Here is a 12741-nt window from a genome sequence, read left to right as displayed (position 1 = left end):
TGCATTCAAAGACATGGCATGAGATCCCTCTGTCTTTGTAAGCTAAGATATTGTATCTGTGGTAAAGTAATCTTGATTGATTTCATTTTATTACAGACCTGGTGATATATCCGGGGAAGGTGTTGAATGCTGACTGTTTTAGGATTGGTACCATTGGTCAACTTTTTCCTGAAGATTTCCACAAATTACTGGCTTGTATTGAGGATGTTTGCAAGGATATGAATATTAAACTTCCAGTCACATAGTATAGATAATCATATGTGTTCATACCAGATCTGAGGGTTGGAAAATCACTGGGTGTTTTATTATGTAGTGGGTGATGTCTGGATACAATTTAAATTCATACATGATTTTCAAGCATGTTATAATATACATCTATATTTATATATATTTGCATGTGTTGTAAGAAAATACTATTTATAGAATATATACTGTTATGTGCATTATTCAGTAGAAGCAAAAGAAATCCCCTTTCTGTGTATTATAAACACAAATACAGTAAAACACGCTTCTAATGAACATGCTTATAATGAAGTCACACTTATTACAAAGTAATATTTACTCCCCTCTGAGAGGAAAATAACTTAAATGTTATTGGATAGAATAAAGTTTGGTTACAACAAACTGTCTTTCGCTGGCCCTGGAGGTTTGCTATAACTGTGTTTTACTGTATCTGAAGGTGTAGTATTATACATTTATTTAATGATAGTGAGGGAGCACCCTTGGGGAATATGATTTTTCTTGGGTGAATAAATCTTCATATCTCCTGAACATTCATGCAATAAATTGTTTATTATACCGAAACATAGCAAGACTACACTGTAGACTTGTAATAGTAGCATTCTGTAATATAACAAGTTGTCAAAGAAAACTTTAATTCATACTCATTTTTGTAGCAACAATCAAACTATGCAGAATCATAGATAGATAACAACATTGCATAACTATGATCATTTCTGAAAATTAATGTTTATGGTAATGTTACAATTATCAGAGAAATTTGGTCTGAAATTAAGGAATCCCTTGGAAGATTGACATTGTTCATGTCTAATGCTTGCTAGTAATGACTTGGACTTGTGATGTCACAATAAACTACGTCTACCTTGACGTAAAATTTATGAGGATGCCAAGGGGTAAAATATGATAGGGAGAAATGATGTTTGAGCGGGAGATATGAAGTTTTGTCATCCCTGGCACGTGACTGTCTAGACCAATCAGATTATGTGTTGCATAGAATTCTCATACTGAGGTATAATATTAAAAAAATATCACTTGTTTTGTGATTGATTACACATTGATCCTCAGATTTCTGTTGATTAATATGTGGATCGTCTGTAAACAAAAAAAAAGCAGACAAAGCAGGGACTCTCAGTATTAAATCATGTACTTATAAATGCAGTTGTCTTTTGATTTATTCACATTCACCTTATCGTTTGTCAGTTCGTTACATGTTGGAATATGTTTTGCATTCACATGACATTTTTATGCCCCCGAGATCAAAGATCGGGGGGGTGGGGGGGGGGGATATTGTTTTTGTCCTGTCTGTCATTCTGTCTGAAACTTTATCCTTGCTAATTACTTTTGAACAGTAAGTGCTAGAGCTTTGTTATTTCACATGAGTATGCCTTGTGACAAGACCTTTCCGTGGGTACCAACATCTTTGACCCTATGACCTTGTCCTTGGAGTTTGACCTACTTTTTGAAAACTTTAACCTTGGTAATAACTTTTGAACAGTAAGGGCTAGAGCTTTGGTATTTCATATGAGTATTCCTTGTGACAAGACCTTTCCGTACTAAACCTTTTGACCTTGACATTTGACCTTTTAAAAAAATTGACATTGGTCATAACTTCTAAATGGTAAATATTAGAGCTTTCGTATTGCACATGAGCATTTCTTGTGACAAGATCTTTCTACTGGTACCAAGATATTTATCCTTGTGACCTTGGCCATCTTTGGAATTGGCCATTATCGGGGGCATTTGTGTTTCACAAACACATCTTGTTTCAAAAACATTTTGAATATGATCAGTGAACATCAGTCAAACACATGCATGTTCAGGTCTAGTTCAGATAATAATATGAAACCACAATACTGATGTCATAATGATATTAAGCATCTTCTGATGTCACAATGATACTACTGATGTCACAATGATACTACTGATGTCACAGTGATACTACTGATGTCACAATGATACATGTACTACTGATGTGACGATGCTACCTCTGATGTCAATGATACTATTGATGTCACAATGATACTACTGATGTCACAATGATAATATTGATGTCACAATGATACTACTGATGTCATAATGATACTACTGATGTCATAATGATACTAGGTATCTTTTGATGTCACAATGATACTACTGATGTCACAATGATAATATTGATGTCAGTGATACTTTTGATGTGACAATGATACTTCTGATGTCACAACGATACTACTGATGTCATGAAAGTACTACTGATGTCTTAATGATATTTTAGATGTCACAATTATACTACTGATGTCATAATGATACTACTGATGTTACAATGATATTACTGATGTCATAATAATACTATTGATGTCATAATGATACTACTGATGTCACAATGATACTATTGATGTCACAATGATACTATTGATGTCATAATGATACCATTGATGTCATAATGATACTACTGATGTCACAGTGATATTACTGATGTCATAATGATACTATTGATGTCATAATGATACTACTGATGTCACAGTGATATTACTGATGTCATAATGATACTATTGATGTCACAATGATACTACTGATGTCACAGTGATACCATTGATGTCACAATGATACTACTGATGTCACAGTGATATTACTGATGTCATAATGATACTACTGATGTCATAATGATATTACTGATGTCACAATGATACTACTGATGTCACAGTGATATTATTGATGTCATAATGATACTACTGATGTCACAGTGATACTACTGATGTCACAGTGATACCATTGATGTCATAATGATACTATTAATGTCACAGTGATACTACTGATGTCAAAATGATACAGGCCCTGAAGTACTACTACACTCCCCCCCCTCCCCCCCCCCCCAAAGCCTTTTGTTTCGTTCTGTGCAAACCATTCACTGATTTGTGCAAGAATTTTTCTGTACATGATCAAGCCATGCCCATAGATACATGCATACTGTTCAAACTACGCCCATAGAAACGTGCATACAGTTCAAACTACGCTCTTAGAAACTTGCAGACCGGCAAAACATTCGAGACATTTTGGTATGGGATCTAGGACAGGTGGACATTGTTGGAAATTCGAACAATTATTTATTTAAATTTCTCTTAAGACTCAGTATGGACTTAACAATCTGCGAATAATGGAAACAAAACCGTTTATTTTAAAACCACCAGACAGAACAAAATCTACCGTTTCGTGCAGACCGTTCACAAAGCGTGCAAGCGAAGTCTACAAAGTGGTCAGCATTTCGTACGAAGCGTTCCGTACAAATTTAAACCGTTCACCATTTCGTGCAAATCGTTCAGCGTTCTGTACAAACCGTTCACCGTTTCGTGCAAACCGTTCACCATTCTGTGTAAGAATCGTTTCGTACCGTTCCGAGCAAGTGGTGTAGTAGTACGCTTCAGGGTCTGCAATACTGATACCACTGCTTGCGTTTACACATGAGAAAATTATTCGTTATAATTGTAATTTGTTATCTCCATTAAGTTAATTATATTTTAAAACTTCAGGAAATGAAAATCAATACACTTTAAGCGGCGTGAATTCGAGTGTTATAAGCATTTTCATTGTAACCATGCCTTACTGTACCAATGCATTGTTACAACGCACTTTGAAAAATTATGCACTTTGAAAAAAAAATTCAAAGTGCTTTATATTTGGAACAAAGTCAACGTATTTTGAAAAAAAAAATTCAATGTGCGTTCATATCGACCATATCAACGCACTTTGCAAAAAACAAATTTTGCATAGCTCGGTCAATTTTCTTGAAAAATGATATATAATTATTTGAACCTTAGTATTTGATGATGACGTTGCTTCCGGATCTGAGCTATAGCCGTTTTGTGGATTTGGGTAATTATAAGGGCCTGGCTCTGCGAGAGCCCTACAATGATTTGGACTGTCCGACCGTTCGTCCGATTTCATTTGTCTTGAACAATATTCCTTTCCCTTGACCAAGTCCGGCCAAAGCTTTACCCGAAGATTGTCCATGGGTTGAGGGTGTGCAGTGACCTTGATCTAATTTCCTAGATCAAAGGTCACTTTAGATGACCCTATCTGTGTAACATCTTTGTCTGATCGAGCATATTTATGCCCCCATCAAAGAATAGGGGCATATTGCTTTGCACCTGTCGGTCGGTCAGTATGTCAGGGTGTAGACCACATGTTGTCCGCTCAATATCTTGAGAATCATTCACTTGACCATAATGATATTTCACATGTGGGTTAGTTATGAGTAAAGGAGGACCCCTATTGTTTTTCAGGTCAAAAGGTCAAGGGTTAATCTACTCTTGATATTGGAATATACTGTCCGCTCAATATCTTGAGAACCCTTTGCTTGATAGACATCAAACTTGGTACACTGGTACATCCTAAGAAGTAAATGACCCATATTGATTTTGAGGTCACATGGTCAAGGGTCAAACTGGACATTGGAATATACTGTCCGCTCAATATCTTGAGAACCCTTTGCTTGACAGACATCAAACTTGGTACACTAGTACATCTTCAGGAGAAGATTACCTTATTGATTTTGAGGTCACATGGTCAAGGGTCAAACTGGACATTGTAATATATTGTATGCTCAATATCTTGAAAACCCTTTGCTTGAAGACATCAAACTTGGTATACTGGTACATCTTCAGGAGAAGATGACCCCTATTGATTTTGGGGTCACCTGGTCAAAGATCAATGGTTGAACTGGACATAATAATATATTGTCTCCTATATTTTAAGAATTATTTGCTTGATTGACACCAAACTTGGTACACTGATACAGCATAAGGAGTAGATGACCCCTATTGATGTTTGGGTCGCATGGTCAATCCACTCTTGACATAGGAAGATATTGTCTGCTCAATATTTTGTAATTGATGATACTACTATCAATTAAATGATGTGTGTGTATAACCCTTTTCAATTTTGCACCATGGGGGGGGGGGGGGGGAGGGGGCATATGTGTTTTACAAACATCTCTTGTCTCTATACCCTTGGCCCAGTCGGGCTCAAACTTCACCCATAGAGTGCCCATGGGTGGAGTATGTGCAGTGGCCATAAATTAATCTAGATCAAGGGTCAATGGCGAACTAACTTCTTTAAGTAAAATCCTTTTCTGGAGCATATTTCTCTCCCCCTTGGCTTGACCAAGCTCGAACTTCACCCATAAACCTTTAAAAACAAACAGACTGGGATTCGAAACCCCGGTCAGGTGCCCTTACCAGCTTAATCTAATTAAGATTAATCCGTTACCGCTTCACAAACGTTTGAGAAGCAATAACCGATTCAAAACAGTTAATTCTAATTAAATTGTCTACCAACTTGGCTCTGGCCACTGGCGATTTAACCTGTCTGACCGCATAGTACAATATCATGATATTTTTAGGTCACAGTTTGATCTGATATTATAATTTCTGTAATGATTCATTTCTTAATTAATCAGTGTAATATAACTTTATACGTATGATTTAGAAGAAATGTGTCAAATCTGACAAGCAAACTTTTGTATGTTGATACAGCCAATTTGATTTAATCAACTTTAATGTGGTGTTAAAAATTTCGTAAATTAAAAAGTTTTCTAAATATTTGCACTCAAGTTTCGTACAGGGATAAGAACGCCTTGCCTCGATTGCACTGTACCATTTTTTGTCATGGCAATGAACTGACAAGTTTGAAAAATAGTTTTATAAAGATGTTATGACATTTATTCGCACCTTTGAGCACAGACTTCAGGCTTTGATGTCACAGATTATTTACAATAATTACAGGAGTGTTAACCTGACAATTTATGCAATATTTCCTTTCTCCATTACTTTGAAAAATTCACCAAAGAGAAATTACAAAATCGTTTTATTTATAGGTTAAAAACTGCTATGACCAATACATGTATTTGTGTGCTGGTGATTTGGTTACCATGGTAGCAAGACCTGTAAATAATTAAAAATATATTTACATCTTCTACACAAGATTGGCTCTGTGATCAGATTTCTTGCAGGAACTCAGTTTATTAATTTCCATATTTTTTTTTAAAGAACGAGCATTTTTATGTCGAATGTATTTAATGTTTGTTGATTAAACACGTGCAAATTTCACTCGTCGGAGACGCTGTATTCTGACAATTTGACAGGAGCTAGACTACCAAAGGATATCACCAGACTAACATTACAAGTATTTTCCCCTCATCTGTTGTAAACACAACAGACTTTACATATCCAAGATGTTTTCGAAGTGCATAAACCATTGATACAGATGTATGTGTTTGTTATTAGTCAACACGGTTAGTTGCGTGCGTCATGAATGCTGCATGTCCTTGAAATTGGGTGCACTGTACTTTTCCAGTGTTCTTTGTAGATTGTAATGATAGCAATTTCCTCATGAATATGCTGCAGTTGTGAACAATGCGCGTGTGAATCTTGATAAATATAGAACGTACGTTTATTTTAACGGCTGAGAATTCCGACAGAAATGAAAAGTATAATGTGAATTAGATTACAAGAAGCCAAAGAGCAGCAACAACAGGAATGATATTATAATAACAATAAACAAGATGCCCATGGGCCACATCGCTCACCTGAGTCACCTTGGTCCTGCCATTCAACTGCTGTGATTTTTAAAAGAATTTTTATCTATCTTTATTCCCATGAAAATTTTTGCCCCTATATTGTGACCCCAACCTAACCCCAAATGATCACAACGTAACTGAAAATTAATTCACATAACACAGAGATGCCTCATCACCAATATGACTAATGATCTTGCTGTTCTGGGCAAGACCAAGGTCATTGATCATGGTATGATATAAATACCTTGCCATAAGAAATTTATATAAGGAACATGAAACCGGTAGTTCAGGATATATTGATAGGCAAGGTTTTTTGTAAAAGTAGGTCAAACTTCCAGATCAAGGTCACAAGATCAAACACAGAAGTTTATCAAAGTACTGCCAGAAAGAATCTATATAAAAAATATAAAAGCTTTAGACTAGGTCAGAGATTTAAAAAGTAGGTCCAACTCTAAGGTCAAGGTCATGTCTTGCCATAAAGAACCAATATACAAAATATGAAAGCCCTACCTTAAAGACCCAATTTTAAGTTGACACCCCCAAATTTTACATGTATTTTGATCAATGGTAGGCCACCTGTCGATCAAACTTTTAACAATAGATCTCAGGTGGAGTGACATCTGCAGAGACTGTGGTCTTGAGGGATCCCAGAGAGATGTTTTGACAACAATAACAGCCAATAATTACCATCATTCTTTAGATCTTGAGGAAGCCCAGTATACCTGAGTTTTGATAGCATGGACCTGTCCACAACTGCTATTTTCTCGTAATTCAAAATTTTCAAAAAGACCCGGAACAATGCAATTTTAATATAATTGTATTTTCCCCCTCTTTACACAATCAGAAATCAAACAATAATTTGCACATTAATTTCTAAGATTTGTAACTTATTGAAATAATTGATATTATAAATTTTTGACACCTCTATATTTATAAAAGAAATTAATCATTGAGTCAATGACTGAGAGTAAGAGAGAGAGAGAAAGAGGGGATGAGTATAAACTGTGTGTCAACTACCATTAGGAATACAACCATTATACAATCAATATGACCACAGAAACTCTGCAGACGGCCCGAGATATGTCCTGTGTATATTAAAACTATACACAACACCCTGCTCTCTTTGCCAGGTAAATTCCGGGTAAATAGCAATGGTAATAGATGAGCTCCGCCCACATCCAGTGATCCGTGAAGAAACCGTTCGGTATTTGTTTGGGTCTTTAAACAGTTCCGGAGATATTGAATAGGTAAGGGATTTATTAGAAAGTGGATCAAACTCCAAGGTCAAAAGATCAAACACCAAAGCATATCAATGTCTTGCCATAAAAAATCTATATACAAAATATGAAAGCCCCACCTAAGATAGATCCGAATATATTTATTAGGTAATGTTTTCTTAAAAGTAGGTCAAACTCTGAGTTCAAGGTCACAGGGTAAAAAATCATGACATGAAATGAAAATTTTTACGATAAAAAATATATACACCTGTATACAAGATTTGAAAGATCTACGGTTGTATCTGAAATAATTCAGGACATATTGTATAGGCAAGATTTTTATTAAAAGTAGGTCAAACTTCTAGTTCAGGATCACGAGATGACACACCACTGCATCACATGATAAGTCTTTCAGTAATATATATATATACCAAGTATGAAAGCCCTAGCTTGAATAGTTCAAGAGATATTCTCAATTTTTCTCTCCTAAATATCAGCATATAACACTTTGATCCCTATTGTGGTCCCTCCCTACTCCCGGGGAAAATTAATAACACAAACTTGGATCTACTATATATCAGGAAGCTTTCAAGGAAATTTGAATTTTACTGAGATTTTTAAAGATTTTTCCTATATACTCGAATGTAAAACCTTGATCCTTTGTTGTAGCTCCACCCTACCCCCTCTGGGGGCATGATTTGAACAAACTTGGTTCTGCACTGTGTCAGGAAGCGTTCGTGCAATTTTCAACTTTTCTGGTCTAGTGGTTCTTGAGAAGAAGCTTTTAAAAGATTTTTCCTATACATTCGCATGTAAAACTTTTATTCCCTATTTTGGCCCCATCCTACCCACGGAGGCGATGATTTGAACAAACTTGAATCTGCAGGAAGCTTTCATGAAAGGTGAAGACAGTGAATACTGACCAATCCCACAAGGAATATAAAATAAAGACAAACTCAGCCCAAACATACCAGAGGTGGGATCAGGTGCCCAGGAGGAACAAGCATCCCCTATCGATCGGTCACACACGCCATGAGTCCCTTGTCCCAATCAGGCAAACGGAGCAATCTGTAGTTAAAATCAGTGTACCAAGAACGGCCTAACAATCGACGTGAGACACGTCAGATTTTGATTTTATATTGTTTAACGTCCCTCTCGAGAATATTTCACTCTTATGGAGACGTCACCATTGTCAGTGAAGGGCTGCAAAATTTAGATCTATGCTCGGCGCTTACGGCCTTTGAGCAGGTAGGGATCTTTATTCTAACCCGGATCCCCACGGGATGAGACACGTCAAACTGCATTTGACCCAATGATAGGTTTTATTGGCAAAGTGGATCATTATAACGACCATGGAATTTGTGAAATGCTGACTTTAAAGGAGACTGTTGAAATCCCTGTACATCGACTTGTTTCTCAGTAGCTGACATATTCCGCCTCGGGAGAGAGTCAACACACAGTTGAACAAAGGATGAAGGACGAAGAAGTAATTATAAAAAAGCATTAATACATTGATGGTCTAAGTTAAATATATTAATTCTAAATCACACTGTAATTGATTTTGGGGGGAAATAGCCTGCCTCGATTTTAAAAAATAATCATACGCAGAACAAGCTCTTGCGTATCGAATCAGTTGAGAAATTAACACCATATGCAGGTGATAATGGAATATTGCTACATGAATATGGGAAGTTGACTATGGAGAAGCTGAAATCATCCCGTTTGTCATAAAGTTGAGAACTTTGTTAGTTTATCGTTAATATAATTTTCAATAAAATATATAAGTAAGAAGCAAATGTGGAGGACTCTATGATGTCTTTTATCTCGAGTTCAGAGGGATATATCGAATCGAAATATGAATGAAAATTATTATTGTTAATAGATAAAATTTCGTTGATATTTCTAAATGTTGAGTGGAAGGCCCCAGTAAGAGATATTTTTATTTTCATGTAGAAGCTTTTGAATAAACTCTGCTTCAAAAGAATATAAAAACAGGTCGGCTAACAAAAGATCACAATTCGTGCCCATGGGAATTCAACAGACTATTGGAAGACCTGATCACCAAAGACTACGGAGATATTGTCAACGAGGAACAGCATATTTTTTATTTCAACTTCAGAGTACTTGTGCGTGGAACCAGAGTGGTTTTTAACAAAGTAATTTTTTGGATGACTGATCACTAGATACGAATATTTTCTTTTTCTTCATTTTTGTTGAAAAAGCAACTTTCTATGATGTCAAAAAGTCTAGTCTTTAATTCATTGTGAGGAATGGTTGTGTAAAGTGTTGAAAAGCCGTACGTTTTGATGTTCTTGATTTGAGAAAAATTTTGCGATTTCATTTGATAAAAGTTCTTTCTAATTTTCAGAATACATCACTTCTGGTATATGTAGTGGCATAGTACGTTTGTTGAAGTTTCTCCTTGACAGCTGTTGATATTTTCGTGATGAGTAAATATAGGGGCTTAGTAGAATATTTACTGACCCAGCAATGTATCTTTGTAAGGGTTTTTGTGAAGTTTAGGAATCCAGTATAGGTAGGGTAGCTCATATTCATCCATCCCATTGACTGGGATATTAAATGTGTCTAAAACTGAAGCATGCTTATCTTTTGAAAGGCAGTTGGAGTAAAAGTACGATTACCAAAAGTGGAATTGATGCCAAGTTCGTTTAAAATACAGTTGTAATAACGAGTCTTACAATCAGAGAAAATGTTCTTACAAGCTTTGTCAGCTGGCACCAAAACATATTCCTCATGTAACCTATCTAATTTCTTTGATCCCTTCTGATTTACTAAACACAGAAGGATGGTACGTACTTTTGTTTTGATGTGTCCAATACGGGATTTTAATATTTCTTTTGTACTTTTAATCCATTGTGGCAAGGTATCAAGTTCTTTTTCATATTTAGCCCATCGTCTGGTATAATCTTTGACAGATTTCATGATAGAGATGAAGTTCTACTAGAAAATGTTCTTCCCCCATGGCAAAAAATCTGACCTGGGTCTGTTTCTCCAGGGGGAATTTTTTAAAATATGTTTTGAGTTGAACCAGGTAATTTCTTAAAGTGGAAAATTTGAATTAAAGATAAAACTAAAATTCCAATTTCATTTAATGCCAGTAATCACGTTGACATCTCCGATCATGGTCCAAATAGTTGTAATGACTATGTTATATGCTAACACGTGAGAGTGATATAACAATCTAAAGTTACAAAGTATTTGGATTGCTCTTGTGCAATTATATAAATATACTCAGGCATAATTATTTCGAGTCGCTTTTAAATTGGTTTCTACAATGTCTCAAGTTGCGATGAAATCCACAACAACCTAACATTTTATTTCATTTGCTCTAATCATAACCTTTGTTTCATTTAGATGTAGTTTTTAACTACCAGTTTACACATTATTTTGAATGGAACAACAACCTAACATTTTATTTCATTTGCTCCAATCATAACCTTTGTTTCATTTAGATGTAGTTTTACCAGTTTACACATTATTTTGAATGGAAGTCCAAGCTATGCTGTTGTAAAAAATACCCAACTTTTTGTTTGTTTGATCAGATAATACTATGATTTGCACCTGCACGAATCTCTAGTTGTTTCTCTTAATATAATACTTTATTTCAACTCTTTCTGGAAAATTAGTGTGTATGTCGTACATAACATTGCAGTATTGTCGATTACGACTTATTTCACATAAAATTGCTGTTAAATAAGCTCTCTATATCACTTAATTAAAGGGACTGGTTCACGATTTTTGAATAAATTAGTTTTTATTTTTGATGTTTAATATTAAAAGTATAACTCATTTAATGTTGACAACCAAAATTTTAACCTTCTGAGTGCAAGAATAAAAGCTACAGTTTAGCCTTAAATATGCGTTATGTAAACAAAGACTCGAGTCTTTTTATGTATACAAACAAACAAGTGACATATCAATGTTGTAATATAAAGCATCTTAATTTTGCATAGTCTCACATCTTAACTTTTAGATGAAACATTTTATCCGAAGAATGCTTGAAATGTGAAAGATATAATAAACTTAGATCGATATCCATTTCTTTTGAAAATTCCGTAAACAATAACATTCCGCAATCTTTGTTTACAAAACAAATAATGAACTCTATAAAATGAGCTTCCGTGATAATGTACAACCTTAATTTTTATGTGAAATCTTTTAAACATATTAGACAGTAGATTTTTATCATTAAAAGTGAAAATTAAAATTTTGAAGAAAATCGCGAATCAGTCCCTTTAATTAAACTGGGCATCGCATGTCGTAGACATGTTAATTAATTAGACTGAATGCTGTTTGATATGTTTCATACATGTATCAATTGATAGGCCATTGTTTACACACAGATTTTGACTACGGATTACTCTGTTTACCTAATTAAGATGCAGGGCTCACGGCGGGGGTGACCTGTCAACAATGAATGTCTACTCTTCCTAGACACCTGGACCCAGTTGCTCAAAACCTTGGTTAAATTTAACCACTGGTTAAGCTAACCAGTGGGTAAATTTACTATCCACTGGGTATCTAAACACTGGTCAAAATTCTGTTGCTCAAAGTGAGTTTAGCCCTAGGACTTACTAACCAACGGTTTAGTACTTTAACCAGTGGTTAGTATCCCACAATGCAACATCTATCGTCTGTATATGTAAACAATAATGGCTACCAACACAAACAAAAAACGAAGTGAGAATTTCTCACCAGAGGAGACACTAT

The 12741-nt window shown here is 35.3% G+C and overlaps 1 protein-coding gene across 4 annotated transcripts in view; it reads left to right on the top strand.

Moving 5' to 3' along the window:
* LOC125651440 (2-aminoethylphosphonate--pyruvate transaminase-like) overlaps window positions 1-1394 on the top strand; it is a 38135-nt gene extending 36741 nt beyond the window's left edge. For 3 of the 4 annotated variants that reach the window (XM_048880029.2, XM_056165090.1, XM_056165089.1), the window contains one exon: window positions 97-1394. In XM_048880029.2, the coding sequence (XP_048735986.2) occupies window positions 97-245 (149 nt within the window). In that variant the 3' untranslated portion in view covers window positions 246-1394. The remainder of the gene's footprint in view (window positions 1-96) is intronic. The other variant, XM_056165088.1, reaches the window with a different exon arrangement.
* The last annotated feature ends 11347 nt before the right edge of the window (window positions 1395-12741 follow it).

Source organism: Ostrea edulis, chromosome 5, assembly GCF_947568905.1.
Source record: "Ostrea edulis chromosome 5, xbOstEdul1.1, whole genome shotgun sequence".
Classification (NCBI taxonomy): Eukaryota; Metazoa; Mollusca; class Bivalvia; order Ostreida; family Ostreidae; genus Ostrea; species Ostrea edulis.
The sequence above is the reverse complement of the archived record's forward strand: the minus strand, read 5'-3'. Positions and strand labels throughout refer to the sequence as shown.